Source organism: Muntiacus reevesi, chromosome 19, assembly GCF_963930625.1.
Source record: "Muntiacus reevesi chromosome 19, mMunRee1.1, whole genome shotgun sequence".
Classification (NCBI taxonomy): Eukaryota; Metazoa; Chordata; class Mammalia; order Artiodactyla; family Cervidae; genus Muntiacus; species Muntiacus reevesi.
Genome location: NC_089267.1, coordinates 8,380,126 through 8,405,260, shown reverse-complemented (window position 1 = coordinate 8,405,260; position 25,135 = coordinate 8,380,126). Strand labels below are relative to the sequence as shown.

At 39.4% G+C, this 25,135-nt stretch overlaps 1 protein-coding gene across 1 annotated transcript in view; it reads right to left on the bottom strand.

Annotated features, from left to right (window-relative positions):
* Positions 1-25,135, bottom strand: part of COL19A1 (collagen type XIX alpha 1 chain) — a 401,244-nt gene that overhangs the window by 298,315 nt on the left and 77,794 nt on the right. The window contains exons 9-11 of the mRNA XM_065911832.1: positions 22,886-22,894; positions 2,912-2,956; positions 178-222 (exon numbers count right to left, since the gene is read on the bottom strand). Coding sequence (XP_065767904.1) covers positions 178-222; positions 2,912-2,956; positions 22,886-22,894 — 99 coding nt within the window. The remainder of the gene's footprint in view (positions 1-177; positions 223-2,911; positions 2,957-22,885; positions 22,895-25,135) is intronic.

Below are 25,135 nucleotides of genomic sequence, written 5' to 3'. Positions count from 1 at the left end.
TGACAGTCATTAATTTGGCAAGTATACTCCTTAAGTGAGACAAATACTTTACAGAATTTCTATAACATCATTGAACTGATTTTATGGATAGCACAAAAACAAATTAGATATTCTAGTTCAGAATGTTTTCAAGAACACAGCTTGTTCTCACAGATAAGTATGAAAAGTAATCTTTACCTTCTCACCGGCTTCTCCTTTGCTGCCTTCAAAACCTTGCTCTCCCTGTAGAAGAGGAATACGACGTGTATAATAATAGGCACCTTACTTTTAACACATGTAGTCATTATAATAAAAAAAACAGTTTCTAATATTGAAAAATCAATAACTATATATATTAAAATGCTTCTAAAATATAAGCTCAAAACCAATATTAATGTTACACAAAATTTTAATTACTCACTGAAGGAATAATTTTCCAGGGTACAAGGTCTAGTTTCACTACTTCTAATGCAATTTGATACACATAAGCCTCAACTTCTCCATCCATAAGACCTTTCTCATAGGCTTTTTGACAATTGAATGCATCAAATAGTGTGTCTGGAAAAGACTGTCAGTCACTATTGCTATTACCACTCTCACTGTTTATTCCACTAGACCCAGCAGGAATGTCCTTCTCAAGCTGACTTCCATGAAGGCCGTTCCAGGGAGAGGTGTGTGATGAACGAGGCGAGAGTTCTGGCTCCAGCTCTGAGGCCAGCGCCAGGCTCTTTCCTGCCCAGATGGCCTGCCTCTCCAGCACAGAACAGGGTGGGCTCTCACTCACCATATTGACTCTGAGAGGTAGAAGCCCCCTGTTCTTCAACTAAAACCTCTCTGATCTGACCAGTTTTTTTAACCACTTAACTCTGTACAGATATTTAGAGCACTGATGCTTCATTCATACAATCAATAACTAGTCATTGAATCCCAAACGTATGTCAGGCACTCATGACAATATAGGGAGCAAGTAAGTGTTGGGGAAGGGTCATACACACCCCTCCACCTACAAGCAGCACTCAGTAAACATTTCCTGAGTGCACCAAGACAAGGGGATGAAGGGTTTTTATCTCCAGGGTTTTTTTGCAATTCTTCAAACAAAGTGGCACAATATAATTTACATTCATACATTAGAAAAGAAATGCAGCTTTTCCCTATGTGTATATATAGCCTATTATATTATATATAAAATCATATGTATGTGTATATGGACACATATACACATGATTAAATAATTACTTCTGCTTCATCTGGTGTCCCAGACAGTAAAGAATCTGCCTGCAATGCAGGAGACCCAGGTTCAATTCCTGGGTAGGGAAGGTCCCTTGGAGAAGGAATGGCTACCTACTCCAGTATTCCTGCCTGGAGAATTCCATGGACAAAGGAGTCTGGTGTGCCACAGTCCATGAGATCACAAAGTGTCAGACACGACTTAGACATTAACACTTTCACTTCCTGCTTCATTTAGCCTCAAAAAAGGTACCAGGAAATAAAGTAAGTTAAATTTGGGTACATTTGCCACTGAATGTGTGGTCTATCTTTTTTCTACCATTTTTCCCAAAATATAGACTTTAACTTGATCTGTTGATTCAAGCTGACATGAAGCTGCTAAATGGCCCAGTACCTCAGTCACAATGCCAGCATGAGGCAGCCACCACGAACAACTGCTGGAAAGTCCAAAACTGTTTCCCAGAAGATAAATCTACACATCCCTTGGCTGGCAACTCGACTCACAGATGCAGTGCGTGCTGTATTACTGGGTTTTGTCTAGAACTGCTTGGAAGAAATGCAGAGGCTTGCCATTTCTTCTCTGCCAAATCAATCTTGGTATTTTCTTCAAGCAAGTAAAGGAAGATTTTTTAGAAAGCTATAACTATAGACAACTGCCTATCATTTTATGGTAATTTTTAGCTACAGAGCAAAACCTAGATGCTATAGTAACTTCTGACTTTGGTTGCTAAAGTCTGTGAAACATCTCCAGAGCATAGAAATGACATGACTGGTGGGCACCTAATATTGCATCAATAATGCTCTCCCCTGTGGTGGGTTATCTGGGTGATATCATGACAGATGGCCCCACCCAAAGTGGCCCCTCATCTCTTCAGAAAACTAGAATAAGCCAGTCTCTGTGTTTCCAATAATGCTGGTCACATCCAATCATATTTCTCCCCAGGAGAAGAAATCAGCCTTTGGACAGTAAAGGATGAAATGAAGTTCACCTTGGTGAAGAGAAAGATTCTAGGCCCAAAGAATCTGGCAAATGCAAAAATCCTTATTATTTACAAATTTATCATTCTGAAACATTTTTTGAGGAGATCAGTTGCAACATCTTTGCAATATTTAATATTTTATGTCATTGTAACTATTACAACATTTAGCTCAATCTGGGAAATAACAAAAAAGCAACCACAAATAGTCAAAAGCAGTCAATCCTATTATAGTCTTCATTTAGCTTTCCCTTGGGGCTCAGGGGTAAAGAATCCACCTGCCAATCAATGCAGGATACATGAATTCGATCCCTGCGTCAGGAAGATCCCCTGGAGAAGGAAATGGCAACCCACTTCAGTATCCTTGCCTGGGAAATCCCATGAACAAAGGAGCTTGGCAGGCCACAGTCCATGGGGTCGCCAAAGAGTCAGACATGACTAAGTGACTGAATACCACCAAAATTCAGACTCTGGGTGAAAACATTCCCAGAGCAGCTGTCACACTCCCAGGCCCCAGAAAGCACTACTACCCATTCTCCAGAGAAGCGTGTGGACAAGCCCCTCTGGTAAAGTTCTCCCCTAGAGTGGCTCCTCTGAGAAGGGATCGCCACCATGGGTTGTCTTTGGTGGTCAAGTCAGGGGACTGATTCAGTCTCACCAGATTTCCTGTATCTTCATGAGACATTAAAGTTCTTAACTAACATGAAACATTAAAAAAAACTGTTTACCTTTTGACCAGGTAAGCCTGGAGTGCCACGTAAACCATTTTCACCCTAAAAGAAACACACAGAATACATTTCATTCATCACAAAACACAAACAAATGAAGCAATTCTGCATTTCTAGCCATCTGTCCTAGAGTCGTGAGGAAAGGCAGCCTAATGCTGCATGTTCGGTGAGCACAGGGGCTTTGCATCCACCCCTCAGCGGCCAACTCCAGGACCAGTGCTTTCATTTAAAAAATAAGCACACGGAGGCTCTGACAGGTTTCACCTAACTAGGAGCATCACCTAAGGTTTGAACGTAGGTCTCTCTGATCCAACAGCCCATGGATTCCCATACGCTACTTAGCGTCCTTCATTTTATTTTCTCTTTCAAATCTCTGGGCATAATGTTCTAGCCTGACACAGGTTCTCTATGGGCCAAGTACTGTTCTGACAACAAACGGTTATGACCATCTTCTTACAGATGATTATACAATCAGGAGATAGAACTGGAATTAGAGTTCACATAATTCATTTCTGTGCATCTAACCGCCCCTCTGCACTGTCTCATGAAAAAGATTTTGTTCTGGTGATCTCTTATCTAAAAACTTATGTGTGTGTATATATGTGTGTATGTGTGTGTGCATGTTTGTGTACATATATGTTTGTGTATATATATATATATAGATACATATATATATGGCACCACCGACACAATGGACACGAATTTGAGGAAACTCTGGGAGATAGCAGAGGTCAGAGGAGCCTGGCGTGCTACGGTCCATGGGGTCACAAAGAGTCGGATACAACTGAGTGACTTAATAACAACAGCAACAACTATACACACACACACACACACACACACACACACACATATATATAAAGAGCATATACTTTCTTGCTCATTCCTGTCGATTGTCTTTAGATCAGTTTTAAAGACATGCCTGTTGCTGTTTTACTTGAAACAGTTACTTGGGAGAATTTTCAGTTCTTTTCAGTCCATCTGGTTCCTGTGCTGGGTATGAAGGTTTTCAGCAGAGGCCTATCAGTTTCCATTACTGGAATTCATGGGCCATCTCTTTGACAAGCCTGTTTTGCAAACAGCACACGAGCTAGAATGAGATACCCCTGGGAGGATGTGCACATTCCCAGTTGAGCCTCAGGAGTTCAGCTGCTTCAAGGAAGTGACTTGGGCTCCCAAGTTTCCAGGTTTAGAAAGCTCAAAACAAACTAGCAATTCTATTGACCACTTTATTTCCAGCAAACATTTTTAAGACAATAGCTTTTTAAAGTACTAACTAGAATGAAGTTAGATTTCACTTAGAATTTTTAAAATAAAATTCAAATATAAGAAGAAAAAAAATCATGTCTTCAAATTTTAAAATAGCAATAATATAATCTGTTTAAGCCTAAAATGATCTTTATCATTTCATCAGTTAGTACATTTCTGGTTCCATCATTTTGAGCAGCAGCCTACTGCTCTGTGTGTGATCAGTCTCTAATTCGTGTCCAGTACTTTGTGGCCCCATGGACTGTAGCCCGCCAGGCTCCTCTGTCCACGGGATTTTCCAGGCAAGAATACAGAGTGGGTTGCCATTTTCTCCTGCAAGGGATCTCCCTGACTCAGGGACTGAACCCACACCTCCTGCATTGGCAGGCAGATTCTGTCATCACTGAGCCACCTGGGATGCCCCATACTGCTGTATACATGCACATAATTTTAAAGATGAAGGTTTTTCTTCAGTTAAATTAAATTATCTGTGTTGCACAGTAAAACTGCTATTATCACAGAATATACTGGACATCAAAGGTAAAACTCTGTGGCTAAGTTTAAGAAGTGTTGAAGCAGCAATAAAATAAAATGTACTTACCTACGTAACAAATATATTTCTATTATTTAAAAAGGTATATAGTTTTAGACCTCAGGCATCCCACAATTACGTTAGAAACTTCCCATTTTGTTTAATAAAGTGATAGTCAAAGCACATTAAGATTTGACCCCAGGGTGCATGCTATGGAAACAACCTCTGTTACTCATCACAGAAGTATGCCCATTTGTCCATGAGGAACAGAATTATTTTCGTTGGTTGGTTCAATATAACGTTTTATATCATATTACAAGTTATACATGATGACAAGATACGGTGTGTAATCCAGTAAAGTACACTGACACAGTGCACATTGCCAAAAATGATTTCTGGAAAAAAGAGAGTAGGGGCAGAAGCTCCCTGTTTTCTTTCCTCATGGCTCACTCTTATATGCCATGTGCTATGAGAACTGGCACCTAAAGAGCCACCTCTGGGGTGATGTCAGGTTAGGGTCATACCTGGATGCATTGGCACCTGGGTACCAAAAGTCCTTAAAAGGAAGAATGCTTCTCTTTTTGATGGATGCTGGTCTTTTGACTGTTATAATGAAAATGTTTTCCTATGGCCAGTGTTAATTTGTCTCTGCTCTTTCCTGACTCAAAATTCAAAAATTTGTTTTGTAATCATAATTCTAAATGCCATGATACCCCAATCGACACCACTGATCACTCTCCCAGGAAATGAATTGGCTTCACGTGACACAATAACATGTGAAAGATTTTGAGATACCAGGAAACTTTTGATGCTTAAAGTGTGCAACTCTGGTATTCAGAAACACATTCATTTTCTTCTCACAGATTTTCTCAAAGTTCCCAGAGAGGTCTGACATAGAAACGTATAATTATTTAAAATCATTTGGCATTTTTCCAGTCCCTGAGGGACAAGTTAGCATATTTGTTTTTGACTCTATCTCAAAATAATATTAAGTAGCATAACAACTGGCCTTCCCTGGTGGCCCAGCTGATAAAGAATCTGCCTGCAGCGCAGGAGACCCCATGTGATTCCTGGATCTGGAAGATTTCTCTGGAAGAGGGATAGGCTGCCCACTCCACTGTTCTTGGGCTTCCCTGATGGCACAGAAAGTAAAAGAATCCGCCTGTAACGTGGGAGACCTCGGTTTGATCCCTGGGTTGGGAAGATCTCCTGGAGGATTGCATGGCACATGGCAACCCACTCCAGTATTCCTGCCTGGAGAATCCCCAGGGACAGAGGTGCCTGGCGGGCTACAGTCCGTGGGGTGGCAAAGAGTCAGCCACGACTGAGCGCCTAAACACAGCACAGCATAAGAGCTGAAGTAAATAGTAGTCTTAGAGAGCAAAATTTTGTTTAAGAGATTAACAGACTATGTTTCTCCTGTCAAGACTTTATCTAAAACCTAATTTGTGTCAATGAGCCTTCCTAACTCTGAATCAGTTTCAAAACTCTTGTGCCCATGCAGCGTGGGATCGAATTGAATTCTATTCAATGAATGCCTGCCTGAAATTACTGGAGGAGCTGACATTAGTTGTTTTTTCTAAACTCTTGCTGTCCCTTGGTGCTCCCAGTCTCAGCACAGGAAGAAATAAGAAGCTTCTTTGGCTTCCCATCAGTATTTTAGTCCATTACTGAAAGAAAACTACAATCAATGCTTTTTGTCTCTACTGTAATGTTCAAAGCTTGTTTCTGTGGCATGTACTTTCTACTGCAGGTGTTTCCATCAAAGGGCCCGTGCTCCTTTCTTATTATGAATTCAAGCTCCAAATGGGTCACAGATGAATATGAGTAATAGAAAGCAGGGGGAAAAAAATCTAACATTGTTGCTGAGAGCACTGTCACCATGTTATTACAGCAATACATAGTGTGTCTTCAACTTCACAGTTCAGTTCAGTTCAGTTGCTCAGTCATGTCGGACTCTTTGCGACCCTATGGACTGCAGCATAACAGGCCTCCCTGTCCATCACCATCTCCCGGAGTTTACCCAAACTCATGTCCACTGAGTCAGTGATGCCATCCAACCACATCCTCTGTCAGCCCTTTCTCCTCCCGCCTTCAATCTTTCCCAGCATCAGGGTCTTTTCAAATGAATCAGTTCTCCGCATCAGGTGGACAAAGTATTGGAGTTTCAGCTTCAGCATCAGTCCTTCCAATGAATATTCCAGACTGATTTCATTTAGGATGGACAGGTTGGATCTTCTTGCTGTCCAAGAGACTCTCAAGAGTTTTCTCCAGCACCACAGTTCAAAAGCATCAATTCTTCAGTGTCCAGCTTTCTTTACAGTCCAACTCTTACATCCATACATGACTACTGGAAAAACCATAGCTTTGACTAGACAGACCTTTGTTGGCAAAGTAATGTCTTTGCTTTTTAATATGCTGTCTAGGTTGGTCATAACTTTTCTTCCAAGGAGCAAGCATCTTTTAATCTCATGGCTGCAGTCACCATCTGCAGAGATTTTGGAGCCCTAAAAAATTAAGTCTGTCACTGTTTCCCCATCTATTTGCCATGGAGTGATGGAACGGGATGCCATGATCTTAATTTTCTGAATGTTGAGCTTTAAGCCAACTTTTTCACTTTCATCTTTCACATTCATCAAGAGCCTCTTCAGTTCTTCTTCACTTTCTGCCATAAGGGTGGTGTCATCTGCATATCTGAGGTTATTGATATTTCTCCCTGCAATCTTGATTCCAGCTTGTGCTTCATCCAACCCTGTGTTTCTCATGATGTGCTCTGCATGTAAGTTAAATAAGCACAGTGAAAATATACAGCCTTGACGTATTCCTTCCCCAATTTAGAACCAGTCTGTTGTTCCATGTCCAGTTCTAACTGTTGCTTCTTGACCTGAATGCAGATTTCTCAGGAGGCAGGTAAGGTGGTCTGGTATTCCATCTCTTGAAGAATTTTCCACAGTTTGTTGTGATCCACACAGTCAAAGGCTTTGGCATAGTCAATAAAGCAGAAGTAGATGTTTTTTTCTGGAACTCTCTTGCTTTTTCGATGATCCAACAGATGTTGGCAATTTGATCTCTGGTTCTTCTGCCTTTTCCAAATCCAGCTTGAACATCTGGAAGTTCACAGTTCACGTACTGTTGAAGCCTGGTTTGGCAGATTTTGAGCATTACTTTGCTAGCGTGTGAGATGAGTGCAATTGTGCAGTAGTTTGAGCATTCTTTGGCATTGCCTTTCTTTGGGAGTGGAATGAAAACTAACCTTTCCAGTCCTGTGGCCACTGCTGAGTTTTCCAAATTTGCTGGCATATTGAGTGCAGCACTTTCACAACATCGTATTTTAGAATTTGAAATAGCTCAACTGGAATTCCATCACCTCCACTAGCTTTGTTTGTAATGACACTTCTTAAGACCCACTTCACTTCGCAGAGCAATCTAAAAAACCCTTTCCAGAATTCAAAGTAACCTCATCAGGAAAAAAATAAAAAAACTGAAGTGTGGTTTAGGCATAGCCAGTGGCTTTCTGAAAAACTGATCAAAGGATTTCATTTCACAGCCTGTTTATCACTGCCCATTTCCTGGAAGTAAGTGCAGCTAGACATACAAGATAAATCATCAGTTTTCCTGATTTCTTTGACACTGGAATCAATGTCCTTTCTTACGGAGGAAATCTATGTTGTCTGAACGACAATAAAGAATCACACTTCCTAGGACTTAGCTTGCAAACCTAGGACCAACCAGACCAAGCAAAGATTAAGCAAATGAAGCAGGTAAATGAGAATTTACAAATAGCTAGACCTAAGCCCAGAAAATACAGACTTATATGCTAGCTTGTGGGGATGTTTTTCCTTAAAAATTAAGCATTCAATCTTCGATTAAAGAGTCTGAGATCCTATTATAACACTGTTTCCATACTTTACACTGTCATTTGACAGATCATTTTACTTAGAGCAAGTCTTCCAGGAACATACTCTTGCTTGAACTTGATGTACACTTGGAAGTGTATCAATATTTTTCCACTAATTAATTCATATTCATTAATAGAAAATTTACTTAAATTGAGTGTTGAGTGAACTAGCTGGAACAAATATCTGAAGTGAAATGCCAGAATCCTAGCATGAAAACCAATAAAGGAGGAAGCGAAAAGTAAATCTGATTTTGATTTTGTGTATCGCTAACTTGACCTCTGAATTTCTGACAACAGTCCTGCTGTATTTAGACCATAATCTCTTGTGATTGAATTTTTATATGGTTCTTACATTCCTGTCACTCAACTAAATATTTTAGGAAATAAAACATACACCTCCTATGTTTTTTTCAGATATTTCATCCAATCAGAGTCCTTTTATTTCAGGGAGGAGTATTTTTTCCTCCTATGTGTGAAGACTTCATTTCAAAAGCTAAATTGTTAAATTAAAAAAGCTATATACTGCATAGGATTGAAAACTTCAAACTTTTTTAATTCTTGTACTTGCTGGATCCTTTTGCAGCTAACACATGGGGACATATTCACATGAATGTTCAGGATAAGGCAAATTTAAAACATTCTTAATAAAAAAATGAATGACACCCTACCTATTATTACTTATGTTTGTGAATCTTTCAAAGAAGACAAAGCCAGCCCACCAAAGGTAACACAAGTTCAATACACGTCTTAATCACAGTGATATAAACGTGGGGAGTTAGTAACAGATGAACTCAACATCTACTCTAAGTAGAAACTTTTAACCTGAGTCTATGTGTGTGCACAGTATATGAGAGGAACACACTAGAAAACAAGCAGGGGGAGTATTCTTTAACACAGGGTTGGAGTAAATTTATACATTTGTATTCACCAGCTTCACCAAAGAATATTAAGGTACTGACCCTACTGAAAGGTCTTTAAAGTCAGGCATGTTCACGGTTTAATTTGTATTGTGGAGTACAAAACAACACAATTTGATGTGTGGATACTGAAACAATGTCTTCTGAACCCAAAATTCCTGCCCACTGGTCTTATATCACACAGGACAAATATCATATGGGTCTTATACATGACATCCCTTTCTGTCACCATCAAGCTTATTCAGCAAACCAATCATTTTTCAAATGATTGTTTGGAGTCCTTTAATATCATAGTAACTGTTCCCTGGGCACATACTCTCCTGTAAAATGTGACACTGAGAACTCAGCACATTATTTATTCCACACATGATCTCAAGTGCACAGTGTAGAGATTAGGACTGACACACAGAACCACACGCAATCTTGTTCTGGATATTACACTATACTTGCATTACTATGACTTGCTTTTTCAAGGCTAAATTGCTTGTATATACACTAAATTTGTAATCAACTTAAACTGCTAAGTTCTCCTTTCAAAGAGGATATTTTTACAAACCTTTTTCAAATTACTGGAGTGCAAATTACACTGAAAAAACAAAAAAGAAAGAAAGTGAAAGTCGCTCACTCAATTCAACTGTTTCTGACCCCATGGACTGTAGCCTGCCAGGCTTCTCTGTCCTGGCACTCTCCTGGCAAGAATACTGGAGTGGGTAGCCAGCCACTCCCTTCTCCAGGGGATCTTCCTGACCAAACGATCCCAAGTCTCCTGCATTGCAGCCGGACTCTGTACCATCTAAGCCACATTATTCAAATAAAGAACAAAAAAAAATTTGAAATAGTTTGGGGAAGTAAACATCTCTTTCCATTTATAGCCACGTTAGGGAGTTGAGTTTTGGCCAATGTTGCTGACCTCATTGCAAAATCTGGGCTCCAGATTTGTCATCAGAATGGCTTTCTTAAAGTGGATCTGTTAAGAATGAGTGTGTGGATATTTCACTTTCTTGTGAGAGCAGCTGGAAGGCAGTCTTGAAGTGATCTTGAAGCATCACAAAAGTACCAGGGAAACAGAAGACAACTGAAGTGAATCATCCACTGAAATGTCTGGAGAGGAGCAGCGGACATCTGAATCAAGCATTCTAACACGTGGGAGACAATGGAAGATATAGCGAGGGGCACGGTGTCATCAGTAAGCTCCTGTCGGGCATCCACTGAAATATCTGGAGAGGAGCAGCGGACATCTGAATCAAGCATTCTAACACGTGGGAGACAACGGAAGATATAGCGAGGGGAACAGTGTCATCAGTAAGCTCCTGTTGGGGACAGTGAGACACCCGGGACTGCAAACTACTTCCGGTCCGTAGTGCTCGTGTTGAGTGATTATAGTCCTACTCTGTGCCAGTTACTTCAACACGCTGAAAGCACTGAAGGCATCAGCTACTTATCTTTAGTCCTGAGGGAAACAGTTGTGAACGTCCGGAGGAAGAACACACCTTTGCAATGCCGTAAGAAAGTCAGATTTCCAAACCCAACACAGGGGACAAGACCGCAAGATCACCTGGAGACTTTCGCCTGAGAGAGAAGGGGGAGCCTGTTTGCTCCTGGGGAAATGGGAAGCCAGTTCTGGGGCTGCACACTCTCCCCTCTGTTTCTGCTTCCCCAAACCCCACTCTACAGACAGTCCCAGAGACTTTCACTGAAGCCTTTCAGCACTTGGGGGCCTTTCCAATCCTCCCTCAGAATTATTTTCTAACAATCACTCTGTGTTTCTCTTCTCTATTGTCCTGGAGCTAAGTCCCCCTGAGTTCTGAACAGCTCCACAAGCATTGGGCAGAACCAAGCAGGTGCCACGTGCTGGCCGGGTGATGGGGTGACAGGCACGAGGGGCACTCCTAGCCCTTGTTCTCCAGGAGCTCACACTGGGGACTGGGACACAGACTATGTGGGTAACATAAATAAAGTGCTATGTGAGCAGAGTTCAGGGCTGCTAATTCTGCCTCGTGGCCAAGAAGGCTTCGTGGAAAAGATACAATTTTTCTTGTGTTTTCAATTCAGTAATCTGTGATTACTGAATCACAGTATGCTGAATCCCATCACTGTGATGCAGTGATGGTGGGAGGAAAGAAACATACTGTCTGTGGTTATGCTCTAGAACCTTCTTCTCTTACCCAGCAGGCTCAGAAAGGACCTTCCATGGGCTATGATGTCCCTGACCAAGCTGGTAAAATCTTGTTTAGACCCATCCACATTAAGAAAATCCTAATATCTGAGCTTGTAGACATCTATAGAAAATACCAAGTGTGTCTCTAAATCCACTACTGCATATCTCAGCAATCTACACCAGGAATAAAATAATGAGGACAAACCTGCAATTAGAAAAAATACATGCATCCCTATCTTCAAGCAGCACTGTCCACAATACAAGATATGGAAGCAACCTAAACGTCCATTGACAGATGGACAGATAAAGATGTGGTGCCCATATCGAATTGTTGTTCTTTAGTCTCAAAGTCTTATCTGACTCTTTTGCAACCCCTTGGACTGTAGCCCGCCAGGCTCCTCTGTCCATGAGATTTCCCAGGCAAGACTACTGGAGTGGGTTGCCATTTCCCTCTCCAGGGGATCTGTCTGACCCAGGGATCGAACCCACACCTCTTGCACTCTCAAAGAATTGGCAGACAGATTCTTTACCACTGAGCCACCAGAGAAGCCTCAGTTATAAAATAAATTGAAATATGAAATAACGTCATTTGCAACAACATAGATGAATCTAGAGATTACCATACTAAGTGAAGTAAGTCAGACAGAGAAAGACAAGTATCATATGATGTCACTTTTATGTGGAATCTAAAAGAATGACACACGTGATGTATCTACAAAACAGAAACAGACTCACAGACACAGAGAACAGATTTGTGGTTGCTGGAGGGTGGGGGGTGGGGTGGACTGCACAGCACAGGGAACTATAGTCAGTATCCTGTGATAAACCATAACGGGAAAGAATATGAAAGAGAATGTATATGTATGTACGTGTATATATATATGTATATTATATATATAACTGAATCAATTTGCCACACCGCAGCAATTAGCCCAACATTGCAAGTCAACCATACTTCAATAAAATAAATTCTAAAAAAGAATAAAACAATTAGCCACTAACCTACGCAGAGAAACAGAGACTGTATGATCATTTTTATGGCAATGTTTTAATATTTGTGTGCTAGATTCTCACAGTGCATTAAACCAAACAGGAACATTAGCAGACTAGCGTCTTAAAATCTGGCTAACTGTTTAGCAAATAAAAGTCGAGTGCCTGGGTGCCAGAGAGACTGCATGTGTCGAGCCTGTCATCCATCTGTTGTGTTCTCTGCCAACTGCTCCACTTGGGGTGAGAGTGGAAGGCATTAGGAGGGAATAAGAAACCATTAAGAAATAAAATCAACTGCAGAGTGAGCAAGTTTTTTTTCTTTTTCCTGTTCTTCTGTTACCTCTGTCCTTCTCAGGTTTCTGTTTATTTTGGTGCCAGCTGTATCAATATACTGCGCACAGATAAGACAATTAAATGAGACTCACTCTAGGTAAAGGCAGTCGCTTTTCACTGATAATTCAAGTGTCATTCTTGTAACTTTAGTAAGTGAAGCCAACAAGTAGTCTGACAAAACTGTTTCCTTTGTGGTCATTTTTTTCCATAAATAGACATTGGTTATGATAAGAAGTTCAATCCTATGTCCAGATTTAACTACACCTTCATTTACTGCAGAATTCTCTGAAATACAAGAGTATACATGTGATTCTCTGTTAAGAGGTATTTTCTCTAACATAGAGCCCGCACCAATTTTATAAATCTTGACAATTCACAGAATCCGAAATATCCCGTTTTTAGAATAAAGCTGTGTTGCACTTTTTTTCTCCTTATTTAGTTTGCAATTCAGACAATAAGTTGTGACATATAAATAGATATTTTAACTTTTTTAACTTGGGAAGAACTCTGAAATTAGTCTTAATTCTTAATTTCACTGGCAAGCTGGGTGAAATCAGATAATACAGGGAGAAAGCCAAATGACAAAAATTCTGTAGTTTTCTCAAAACACTCCTATAAGTTTCAGAGTTTCTCAGACATTAATGCTACATCTGGACCAGGGCTGCTGCAGAGTTCATTATAATTCACAACAGCTACCACCCTTGTCTATGCTTTCATAAATTGTAACAGCATCTGCCTTTATTTCCTGAAGCTGCAGTCTTCTCATAAAATGTCTTTTTAAGGGAAAATCGAGATGCAAAGATCAGAGTAATTTCGTTTTCCAATAGAAAATAAATACAAAGACAGTTAGGGAACAATGGATTTGCCCGGTTTAGTCTCATCCTGCTACAAATACTGGGGGCTTCAGAACTTATGGTGAAAAGACCCGTCACACAAAACAGATCACAATGAGGATAGTTAGTCTGGCTGTTTTTGAGAACTGCAACTTGGCACCTCTCACCGCGCTATCAGATACACTACTCTGGTGCCTTACTGCATGTGATTTTTTACCTCTAGAAGTTTGATTTTTTTTAATAAAGTCACGGCACTAAGTGAAACACTTGTATTTTTGATCAAATGAATATCTAAATCTTTTTGGTCAAACGAATAAAAAATTATACATATTTAGATATCAAAAGCATATTTGGTGTAGAGCATAAAGAGAGAATTTTTGGTTAGATGTTGAGATTAGGTTAACCTGGAGAGTGTTCCCATGACTGGCCTGCCTGGAGGTGGGCGTGCAGGGCAGACAAGATCTCCAGAGAGTCAGGTGTGGCAAGCTTGAAAGAATATTTCAAGTATAATTTTGAATTAGGAAACCAAACAAAATAAAACTGTATTGTTTTCATATTACTTATTTCAGAAGGTAAAGCTACAAAAAGAATCCTTTCATTTGGTGAAAAATATGATAATGATTTTCAAGAGGTGGACATAATTTTCTGAGGTTGGGAGGGTTATCTCTAAGGACAGCAAATTATTGACATTTCTCAAAAGAAGTCATACAAATGGCCAATGTATGTATGGCCTTTACATGTACATGAAAAGGTGTTCAGGATCATTAACTTAAAGAAATACAAATCAAAACCACAAAAAACTTCATTTAACATGTTAGAATGACTTTTATTTAAAAAAGACCAAAGGTAAGAAGTGTTGCCAAAGATGGAGAGAAAAAGGAACACTTATGTACTATTAGTTCAAATCTATTTTAAATAAGCAAACTAAATATCATTTTTTCCTAATAAATCAAAATATTGAGCCTAAAAAAAGGGTCTATAGACTTCACATTTAATTTCCAAATACCTGGGGTTTCTAAAGTATACTTGATATTAATTTCTCCTTTTGATGTTAATTTTTCATTTAAAAGTTTTTCTCTGCAATCACCCCCTGTGTTTTGTCAGTCTCTTAACTTTACTGAGGCTTTCAATGGCTAAGTCAAAGATCTCTCTTGGTAAATGTCACATTTCACTTTAAATTTTGTGGACTATTTTCAAATATCTTTTGATACTGAATTTCTATAATAACATAATTCCACAGTCATAAGAAAACAGACTCTATGTGATTTCAATATCTTTAGACCATGAAGTGTTTGCACCTTGTTTGGTCCCCCTGAATATATTCGTGTCTCTTAGTTGATGGGAACTTAGATAGAACTTATATCTTACTGTTGTATGAAAACTGTATAAATCTTAATTACGCTGAATTGGTTCATAGTGCATTTCAGGTCTACTATATCCTCCTACTTTTCTGTCCATTTTATAAATTTTTGAGAGTTTGATATTGAAACTCCAATTAAAATCTTAATTTATCTACATAAAAAGTAATTGCAATATACAGTTGAGCTATATGTAACTTTGTTCTGTATTTTCCAAGTCTCCTGTAAATGTGCTATCACACTTTCATAATTTAAAAAAGAAAAAGAAAGAATAAAAAAAAGAACCCATAGACTTCAAGACAAGGGACACTGCTCTCCCTGGAAGAGGAAGGAGGAAAGTCCCTTGTGCAGTTCCCTGTCTAGGCTGCAGGCAAACACATTTAAGATCTAATTTAGAACTGTCTGCAAAAAAAATTGTGAGCAATTCAGGGGCACTTCAGAGAAGAAAACATAGTAAAGGATTCATGTGGGCATAGATTCAGATTCTGATTCCACTATTTATTCAGTTCAGTTCAGTCACTCAGTTGTGTCCAACTCTTTGCAACCCCATGGACTGCAGCATGTTAGGCCTTCCCTGTCCATCACCAACTCCCAGAGTTAGTGGTGAAAACTTGGGGAAGTTTCTCCATCTATGAAACAATGATAATAAATCATACCTCATAGAGATATAGTGGGGAATTAATGAAATAATGTAAAGAAGTCTCTAGACACATAATAAACATTTAACATATAACAATCATTTAGTTAATGGCTGCTATTATTATTATTGTAAAAGTTTGTACTCATGAAATTTTCAGTTAGGTTGAAAATTCATTAGAGCCCTAATATCCAGTCTGTTTTAAGAAGTCAAAGTTATCTAAGATATGCAACTTTTATTTTAAATTTCCCACTCAATATATTTTGAATAAATAATATATATTCACTCAAATGCATTCTAGTTTATTTAGTCTTTTAGTAAGCTAGAGTTTAGGATACTAAAATAATCAAATTGCTTTCTTTTAAAATTATTTCTATTGCTTACCAAATATTTATATATCAATTCTAAGCTGGGACTCTCATGAATTATTTCAGCTCATCTTTAAGACAAAATTGGAAACTGATACAATATAATTTTTACTTCATAAAAAGAGAACTTAGAAACAATAAGAGATGTACCCTAAATTACACAGAGTAAGGCTCTGAGCTGGGATTCAAACCCAAGACGTCTCTAACTCTGGGCACTTAATAACTGGATGGCAGAACAATGATGGCTATCACTTACTGCACACTTGCCCCATGAAAAGTAAAATTAACGTTCTAAATGTTTTCCCTCAAAAATAAGTATTTTAGGACAAATTCCAAATAATTCATAAGATTAAAAAATTGGTTTTAGCATAAATTAGGCTCTATATTTATTCAATTTTTTACTGTCACATTATTGGGATGAAGATTACTGGATGAAGATTATAATTTTCATATTTTTAAAAATTATTATTCAAAAACATATCTGATACATGACATGTATAAATGAAACAGGGAGTGAAGCAGTTTTTTATCTGCAATATTCAAGTACCGAAGGCAAGCATGCTCTGAGTGAGGAGTCTGGAGGTAACGCAGAGGGCAGGATTTGCTCCCGGTGTCCAGATCTCATTCTCCCACTGCGCGTCATGAGGATCTGAGTTGTGAGTACATGTATGTTTGTGTGCATGCTGTATAATGTGTGTACGCACCTGTGTGATCTTATTAAACCACTCACTCTTTCTGGAAACTGGACCATCCAAAGGACTCGTTTTGACTGACCGTGGCTTCTGTCCAAGTAGGCTTACCAGAAGTTGTTAGTGACTAACATCTAAGAACATTTGCTACATAGAGTAGATTTTCTTATATGAATGCAGAACAGGAAACTTACCAAATCTCTTAGGCAAAATCCTAGCTAAGCTGAAAAACTGTAAAGGGAACAGTTATTTTCCTACCATGTGTTGGCAGTAAGGTCACATATATTATCAGATTATAAAATCTATGCAAATCTGTGCAAGGTGATACATATTATAATTACAAAAGAGCATAATTAAATATTATAGTTCTTATCTTTAAAGTCTCCATGATTCTATAATCTATCAAATGATTTCATAATACAGTGTTCACTATACTATTTTTCTCCTGGACCCCAGAAGAAAAATGCCACCTTAAGAAATTAATACTTTGTTCAGGGCCTTGATTTAAAAATATTTACTGCTATCAAAGTAAAGGTTTATTTTAGGATAATGGGATTTACATACAAATCATTGAATTTAATACATTGTATCATATTGTATGTAAGTGTAAAGTGCAGTTATTATACAAATTCTACTCTGTGCTGCTCAGGATAGGCTTCCCTTCATTAATATGACTAAGTTTTCTAGTTTAGATATTAAACCTTAAAAAAAACTTCACTTTGAAAATATTATACCTGAGATATATGTTCTATGGCACTTTGCATATGTTCTTATTCCGAGTGAACCAATTCATCTTTTCTTATTTTGTCTTTTAACAGAACTCTTAAGCACTTCTAAGACAAGAACCCCAGAGAATCACAAACGCGGAGAAGCAGAGTCCAAGACGAGCTTGGAGATGCTGTGTGGTTACTCCGGGTGATGCGTTAAGATTGTGTGGGAGCACATCCTTGAGGATACATGATACTTTAGGAAAGATTTTTCTTTGGAAACATAGAATCAAGTTATTGTCATTATAAAACAATGGAAATACTTTACCCCAGACATAAGTACCCATCTTTACCATTAATTTAAAATTTCTGAAAGTTTAAAATAAAAAAAATTTATATATCTTCATTAGAGTCAAATATTTAAAACTTAGGAATCATGTCATCAGATAACATAGCAGCTTTATTGCTCTTTTCATTTTTCATATATTTATTAGAGATATTTTAAATAAATGGTAACCTGTGGATTACAGAAGTGAGAAAACCACTCTGAAGGTGACATTTCTTCACTGATGAGTGTTATAGCCCTTTAACAGCTACATGAATGACAAGTTAGAAGCAGACCTATCCCCATGAGCAGCTGTGTGACCTTGAAGAAAGGATATGGTCAACGACTTGGTGATTCTACAGACACTGCGAAGGTCCCAGGAGATGCCAGAAACCAGGACCCAAGAGCTGAGTGCAGCCCGATACCGTGTTTAGCACCACGGGAGGCTTCACAGGTTCTCTGCTTGTCTGTGAGGCTCTTTGAGAGCAACACAAGTAAGTTTGAGCCAAGCAAACTGCTCGGGGAAACATGAAAACGGGTTTGCCAGGACAACTGCACCACGGCTACGACTTCTCTTCCATGCTAGCTTCTAAGTTCCCTGGAGATGGTGTCTCCACTCAGATCTTGTGAGACTCATCCTGTCATCTTTTTGACCAAGTGGGCCCCTGGGACTGAATATTCGTGTTCCCAGAAATACCAGGTCCAAATGAATCATCTCCAGCTGGAATGTTCTCTTGTATTTATTGAACTCTTACTATAGGTAGAGTGTAGGATGAATCATCACATGAAATGTTCTCTACAAATTTGGGCTTCTAAAAAAAGCAGCAGCATATTGAATTTTGAGTCGTGTTTGTCTCTGTAACACCACATTTTGCTCCAGTTCCTTTGCTCAGCCTAAAATGCCCTCTCTTTTCTAAGAAACCCTGTCTTTTTCTGGAGAGTTTCTTGACTTGCATTCTTAACTTCTTTGCCTGCTGCTCTCTTACTCTCATGGCCCTTGATGAAGATGGATTTGATCAACTTCTGCCAGGGTTGAGCCTCTGAAGCTCTTGTACTGAGCCCCGTCTGCTGAGAGCGCCTTTTCAGGAGTTGAGAGCCTCCTTCACAGACAACCTTATACCTAGTTTTGTAAGTTTTGGAGTTTCTGCAACTAGGATCCAAGAAATGTCATCTTGGTGCACAGAATTCAATTAACAGTATTCAATACCAATCTTAGTAAATTATGTTTTAGAGTATAACAGGTGAATTTTATCTGTTTTCCCATCATTCATCATGAAAATGCATATAAATCTTACTTTACACCCCACAATAAAGAAGTCTAATAGTCTATTTTATAGTCCAAGTTCTCCAGTGATTCTGTACTTGGCTTAAAAAAAAAGAGTTCCCATATTCAAGTAATTTTTAAAACCCCATTGATCTGAAATCTTAACAATCTGATTGTTACTTTAGGAAGAGACTGGTGAAATGAATGTACAGGGCAAATGTGGATGGAGTGATCTCTTTTAAGAGTTAGGAGATTCAATAGTGTTCTCTGGAGGACACTGCATTTTGAAGGAATTAGACCTTTAAACAGGTGTCTGAAGGAACTTTTACTTATTGAAGAGTTTCCGTTTAATGACAGCAGCCCAAATAAGCCCAAATACCTTGCAGCATGGTATCACTGTTTGACAAAGTTCGCTACGTTTTACAGAGTTTGACATTTGCAAGAGTAGAGAATTTGCATATTGGACTGAATAATTCCTAAGAAAAAGTAGCAACAATGAAGCATTCAGACATCAGAAACATGCTTAAGCAGGACTCAGAAAGTACCTTCTGAACCTCCCAGCACTTCAGCTTCACTCTAGTGACAATGTTAGGTTAATAACCACAGGGTCATGACCACCTAGATAATGAGGCAGTAATTAGTGCAGCTAGAAGAGCTATGGAAATTTATGTTAAACTTATTTTACTGAAGAAGAGAATTTTCTTAGCATCAAACATGTGAACTCTAATAATTTAACAATTTAAGTGAAAAACAAGACAAGGTAATTGCAATTTAATTTACAAATATAGCATTTTTTTCAAGTTTGCTGAATAAGTATGCTAACTTCTTTTTTTTCCATTTATTTTTATTAGTTGGAGGCTAATTACTTTACAATATTGTAGTGGTTTTTGTCATACATTGACATGAATCAGTCATGGATTTACATGTATTCCCCATCCCGATCCCCCCTCCCACCTACTTCCCCACCCGATCCCTCTGGGTCTTCCCAGTGCACCAGGCCCGAGCACTTGTCTCATGCATCCAACCTGGGCTGATGATCTGTTTCACCCTAGATAATATACATGTTTCGATGCTGTTCTCTTGAAACATCCCATCCTAGAATCATCTTTACAATATTAGGGAAGAATGTAAAAACCATTTTACTCATGAATTGAAATAGATCTCTTGTATTGTTATTTATCATATCTCATGTGGTACTATATTTTCAAATGTTTAATTTATGTCTGCAATGAAATGCATATTAAAAGATACTATATCATATGGTTGCTTATTTGAGGATTCTAAAAAAATTAATATAAATTAACATTTCCAAAACAGAAATAGAGTCACAGATACAGAAAACAGACTTATGGTTTCCAAAGAGGAAAGGAGGGGAGGGATAAATAAGAAGTTGGAGATTAACATATACATACTACTACACACAAAAAAGATAAACAACAAGGGCCCACATATAGCACAGGGAACTATATTCAATATCTTGTAATAAACTGTAGGAGAAAAGAAGCTGGAAAAGTGTAGATTTATTTTATTTATATCTATCTATATAAATAGATATATCTATATAGTAATAGATATATATCAGTGTGTGTTACAGAATCATTTTGCTACACATCTGAAACTAACATAACCTTGTAAATCAAAGAAAAAGAAAGTAAGTGAAGTCCCTTAGTTGTGTCTGACTCTTTGTGACCCCATGTGCTGCAGCACGCCAGGCTCACCTGTCCATCACCAACCCCTGGAGCCTACTCAAACTCATGTCCATTGAGTCGGTGATGCCATCCACCCATCTCATCCTGTGTCGCCTCCTTCTCCTTCTTCAATCTTTCCCAGCATCTGGGTCTTTTCCAATAAGTCAGTTCTTCGCATCAGGTGGCCAAAGTATTTGAGTTTCAGCTCCAGCATCAGTCCTTCCGATTAATATTCAGGACTGATTTCCTTTAAGATTGATTGGCTGGATATCCCTGCTGTCCAGGGGACTCTCAAAAGTCTTCTCCAACACCACAGTTCAAAAGCACCAATTCTTCCGTGCTCAGCTTTCTTTATTGTCCAACTCTCACATCCATACATGACCACTGGAAAAACCATAGCTTTGACTACACGGACCTTTGTTGGCAAAGTAATGTCTGCTTTTTAATATGCTATCTAGGTTGGTCACAGCTTTTCTTCCAAGGAGCAAGTGTCTTTTAACTTCATGGCTGCAATCACCATCTGCAGTGATTTTGGAGCCCAGTAAAATGAAGTCTCTCACTGTTTCCATGGTTACTCCATCTATTTGCCATGAAGTGATGGAACCAGATGCCATGATCTTAGTTTGCTGAATGTTGAGTTTTAAGCCAACTTTTTGACTCTTCTCTTTCACTTTCATAAAGAGGCTCTTTAGTTTTTTGTTTTCTGCCACAAGGGTGGTGTCATCTGCATATCTGAGGTTATTGATATTTCTCCCAGCAATCTTGATTCCAGCTTGTGCTTCATCCAGCCTGGCATTTTGCATGATGTACTCTGCGTGTAAGTTAAGTAAACAGGGAGACAATATACAGCCTTGACATACTCCTTTCCCAATTTGTAACCAGTCTGTTGTTCCATGTCCAGTTCAAACTGTTACTTCTTGACCTGCATACATATTTCTCAGGAGGCAGGTCAGATGGTCTGGTATTCCCATCTATTTAAGAATTTTCCACAGTTTGTTGTGATCCACACAGTCAAAGGCTTTGGCATAGTCAATAAAGCAGAAGTAGATGTTTTTTCTGGAACTCTCTTGCTTTTTCGATGATCCAATAGATGTTGGCAATTTGATCTCTGGTTCCTATGCCTTTGCTAAATCCAGCTTGAACATCTGGAAATTCACAGTGCATGTACTGTTGAAACCTGGCTTGGAGAATATGGAGCATTACTTTGCTAGCATGTGAGATAAGTGCAATTGTGTGGTAGTTTGAACATTCTTTGGCATTGCCTTTCTTTGGGACTTGAATGAAAACTGACCTTTTCCAGTCCCGTGGCCACTTCTGGGTTTTCCAAATTTGCTGGCATATTGAGTGCAGCACTTTCACAGCATTATGTTTTAGGATTTGAAAGAGCTCAAGTGGAATTCCATTACCTCTACTAGCTTTGCTTGTAGTGATGCTTTCTAAGGCCCACTTGACTTCGCATTCCAGAATGTCTAGCTCTAGGTGAGTGATCCCAACATCATGGTTATCAGGGTCATGAAGATCTTTTTTGTATAGTTCTTCTGTGTATTCTTGCCACCTCTTAATATCTTCTACTTCTTTTAGGTTCATACAATTTCTGCCCTTTATTGTGCCCATCTTTGCATGAAATGTTCTGTTGGTATCTGTAACATTTTTTAAGAGATCTCTAGTCTTTCCCATTCTACTGTTTTCCTCTATTTCTTTGCATTGATCACTGAAGAAGGCTTTCTTATCTTTCCTTGTTATTCTTTGGAACTCTGCATTCAAATGAGTATATCTTTCCTTTTCTCCATTGCCTTTAGCTTCTCTTCTTCTCTCAGCTATTTGCAAGCCTTCCTCAAGACAGCCATTTTGCCTTTTTGCATTTCTTTTTTCTTGAGGATGGTCTAGATCACTACCTCTTGTTCAGTGTCACGAACCTCCATCCACAGTTCGTCAGACACTCTGTCTATCAGATCTAGTCCCTTGGATCTATTTCTCACTTCCACTGTATAGTCATAAGGAATTTGATTTGGGTCATACTTGAATGGTCTACGGGTTTTCCCTACTTTCTTCCTCTTACCTTCTCCCCTCTTCCCTCCCTACTCCTACTCCTTCTTCCCCGTGCACCTGGTGGGGCCAGAGGGACTGACAGGTGTTGTGAGGAGGCATAACCAGAGGCTCGGAGTCAGCGATGCCAAACCAGGACCAGGCAACCTGGGAAGCACACTTGAGTTCACAGTTGGCCTGTGGGTTTTATATCTCATCAGAGAGCTCTCCCCATGCACACTGTGGAGCAGAAGGACATGCGCTTTTCTGTGAGAACTTCAAAATTACAACTCGCTGCTGAACCATCGACAGGACAATGTTGGATCCCACCAAAAAAATTTACCCCAAAGACAAAGGAGAAGCCCCAGCAAGACTGTAGAAGGGGCAAAATTGCATTTAGAGTCAAACCCCACAGCCGCCAAAGACACTCAGAGGACTCAACAGAACCTTGTCCGCACCAGGAGACGCCAGAGACACTAAGCCAGACCTGCCTCTGAGTGTCTGAGTGTCTCCTGTGGAGACACAGGTGGGTCAGCAGTGGCCTGCCGCAGGGGCAAGGCTCTGGGTGCGGCAGACCTGGGCATGGCATGAGCCCTCTTGGAGGAGGTCGCCGTTAACCCCACCATAGAGCCACCAGAACTTACACAGGACTGGGAAACAGAGACTTGGAGGCACAGACAGAAGCTTGTGCACCAGGATCGAAGATAAAGGAGCAGCGACCCCACCAGAGGCCGACCCAGACTTGCCTGTGAGTGTCCAGGAGTCTTTGGCAGCGGCGTGGGTCAGCAGAGGCCCGCTGCAGGGTCGGGGGCACTTAATGCAGCAGTGCGCACACGGGACCTCCTGAAGGAGGTCCCCACTATCTTCATCACCTCCACCACAGGTCAGACAACAGGGAGGGGACACAGCCCCAGCCACCAACAGAAAACTGGATTAAAGATTTACTGAGCACAGCCCTGTCCATCAGAACAGGAACCAGTTTCCCTCTCATTTCAGTCTCTCCCATCAGGAAGCTTCCATCAGCCTCTTATCCATCTCCATCAGAGGGCAGACAGACTGAAAACCACTATCACAGAAAAGATACTATACCAAACACTAAAACTGTGAAATTAAGAAGCCTTAGGTCTTTTAGAATAATGGCCAATGTTCTGGAGCAACTGTTTTTTTGCAAAGGACGAGACAGCAAACATTTTAGAATCTCTGCCACAATCACCACACGCCATTGTGTACCACAAAAGCAGCCTTAGCCTCGATGAAGACACATGAGCATGACTATGCTCCAGCAGAAATCACACAGCAGGCATTTTTTGGCAGCCGTCCGGCAGGGCCACAGTTTGCTGACTCACTTCCACCTCCTCCCAAATATCAGACTTGTTCTGGGCACTTTCCCTTCCTATGTGGTACAATCGAGTAAAACAGCCACAAAGTTTAATGAAGTAGCAAACCAGCATAGCTTTCCCCAGGAATTCCAGGAGTACCCAATTCACCTTTAAAACCAACTGCACCCCGAAATACAGAAATGGTCGTTAGCAGTTTTTTCAAACAATGTACTAACTGCTCAGGTTGTCATAGATGAGTTCCTTTTGCGTGCAGCAAAGTGTATACCTTAAGTTCTTTCTTCATATTATTCACAAATTACTAAATTACACTGCTGACAATAAAGCAATAGAAAGTTAGCAGTAATTATCAAAGTGCTAATCAAAACTCAAACCTTCTTCACACAGACATAAACAATTTAGCTTTGCTATTTCTTTTTACATTTGTCAAAGATAAGGAATGATTCTTCCTCTGTTCCTTCAACTAGTACCTGGAGCCTTCAAATCAAACAAGCTATGAAATTTCAGCCTCCGAGCTACCTCTATTTTTATATTGAGTGTGCTGACCCTCCACTGCATCCTCCAGGAAAATCCCCGAAGCTGCGTTACTCCACGTGTCTGCTTCCTGCCCTTCACCTGCCTGGGAAAATTTGCTCAGTGAAGCTGATTCGAACCTTTAATTGTTTAGGCGGCTCTTTCACAAATTCAGTCTAATAAACTTGTCCTTGAGACAGTGGAAACTAATGTAAACTCTTTGAATTTCTCTATCACTAATGCTTAGTAGAGATTAATAAATACATCAGAATTTTATGAGTATACAATACCATTATTACACTGATATTACATGTTGATTTAAAGTACACAAGTAAATGTCAACTTCAAGTTCCTACAGATTAGATGAGATTATATCAGATGCGATAAAATTACAAAAACAAAAAAGA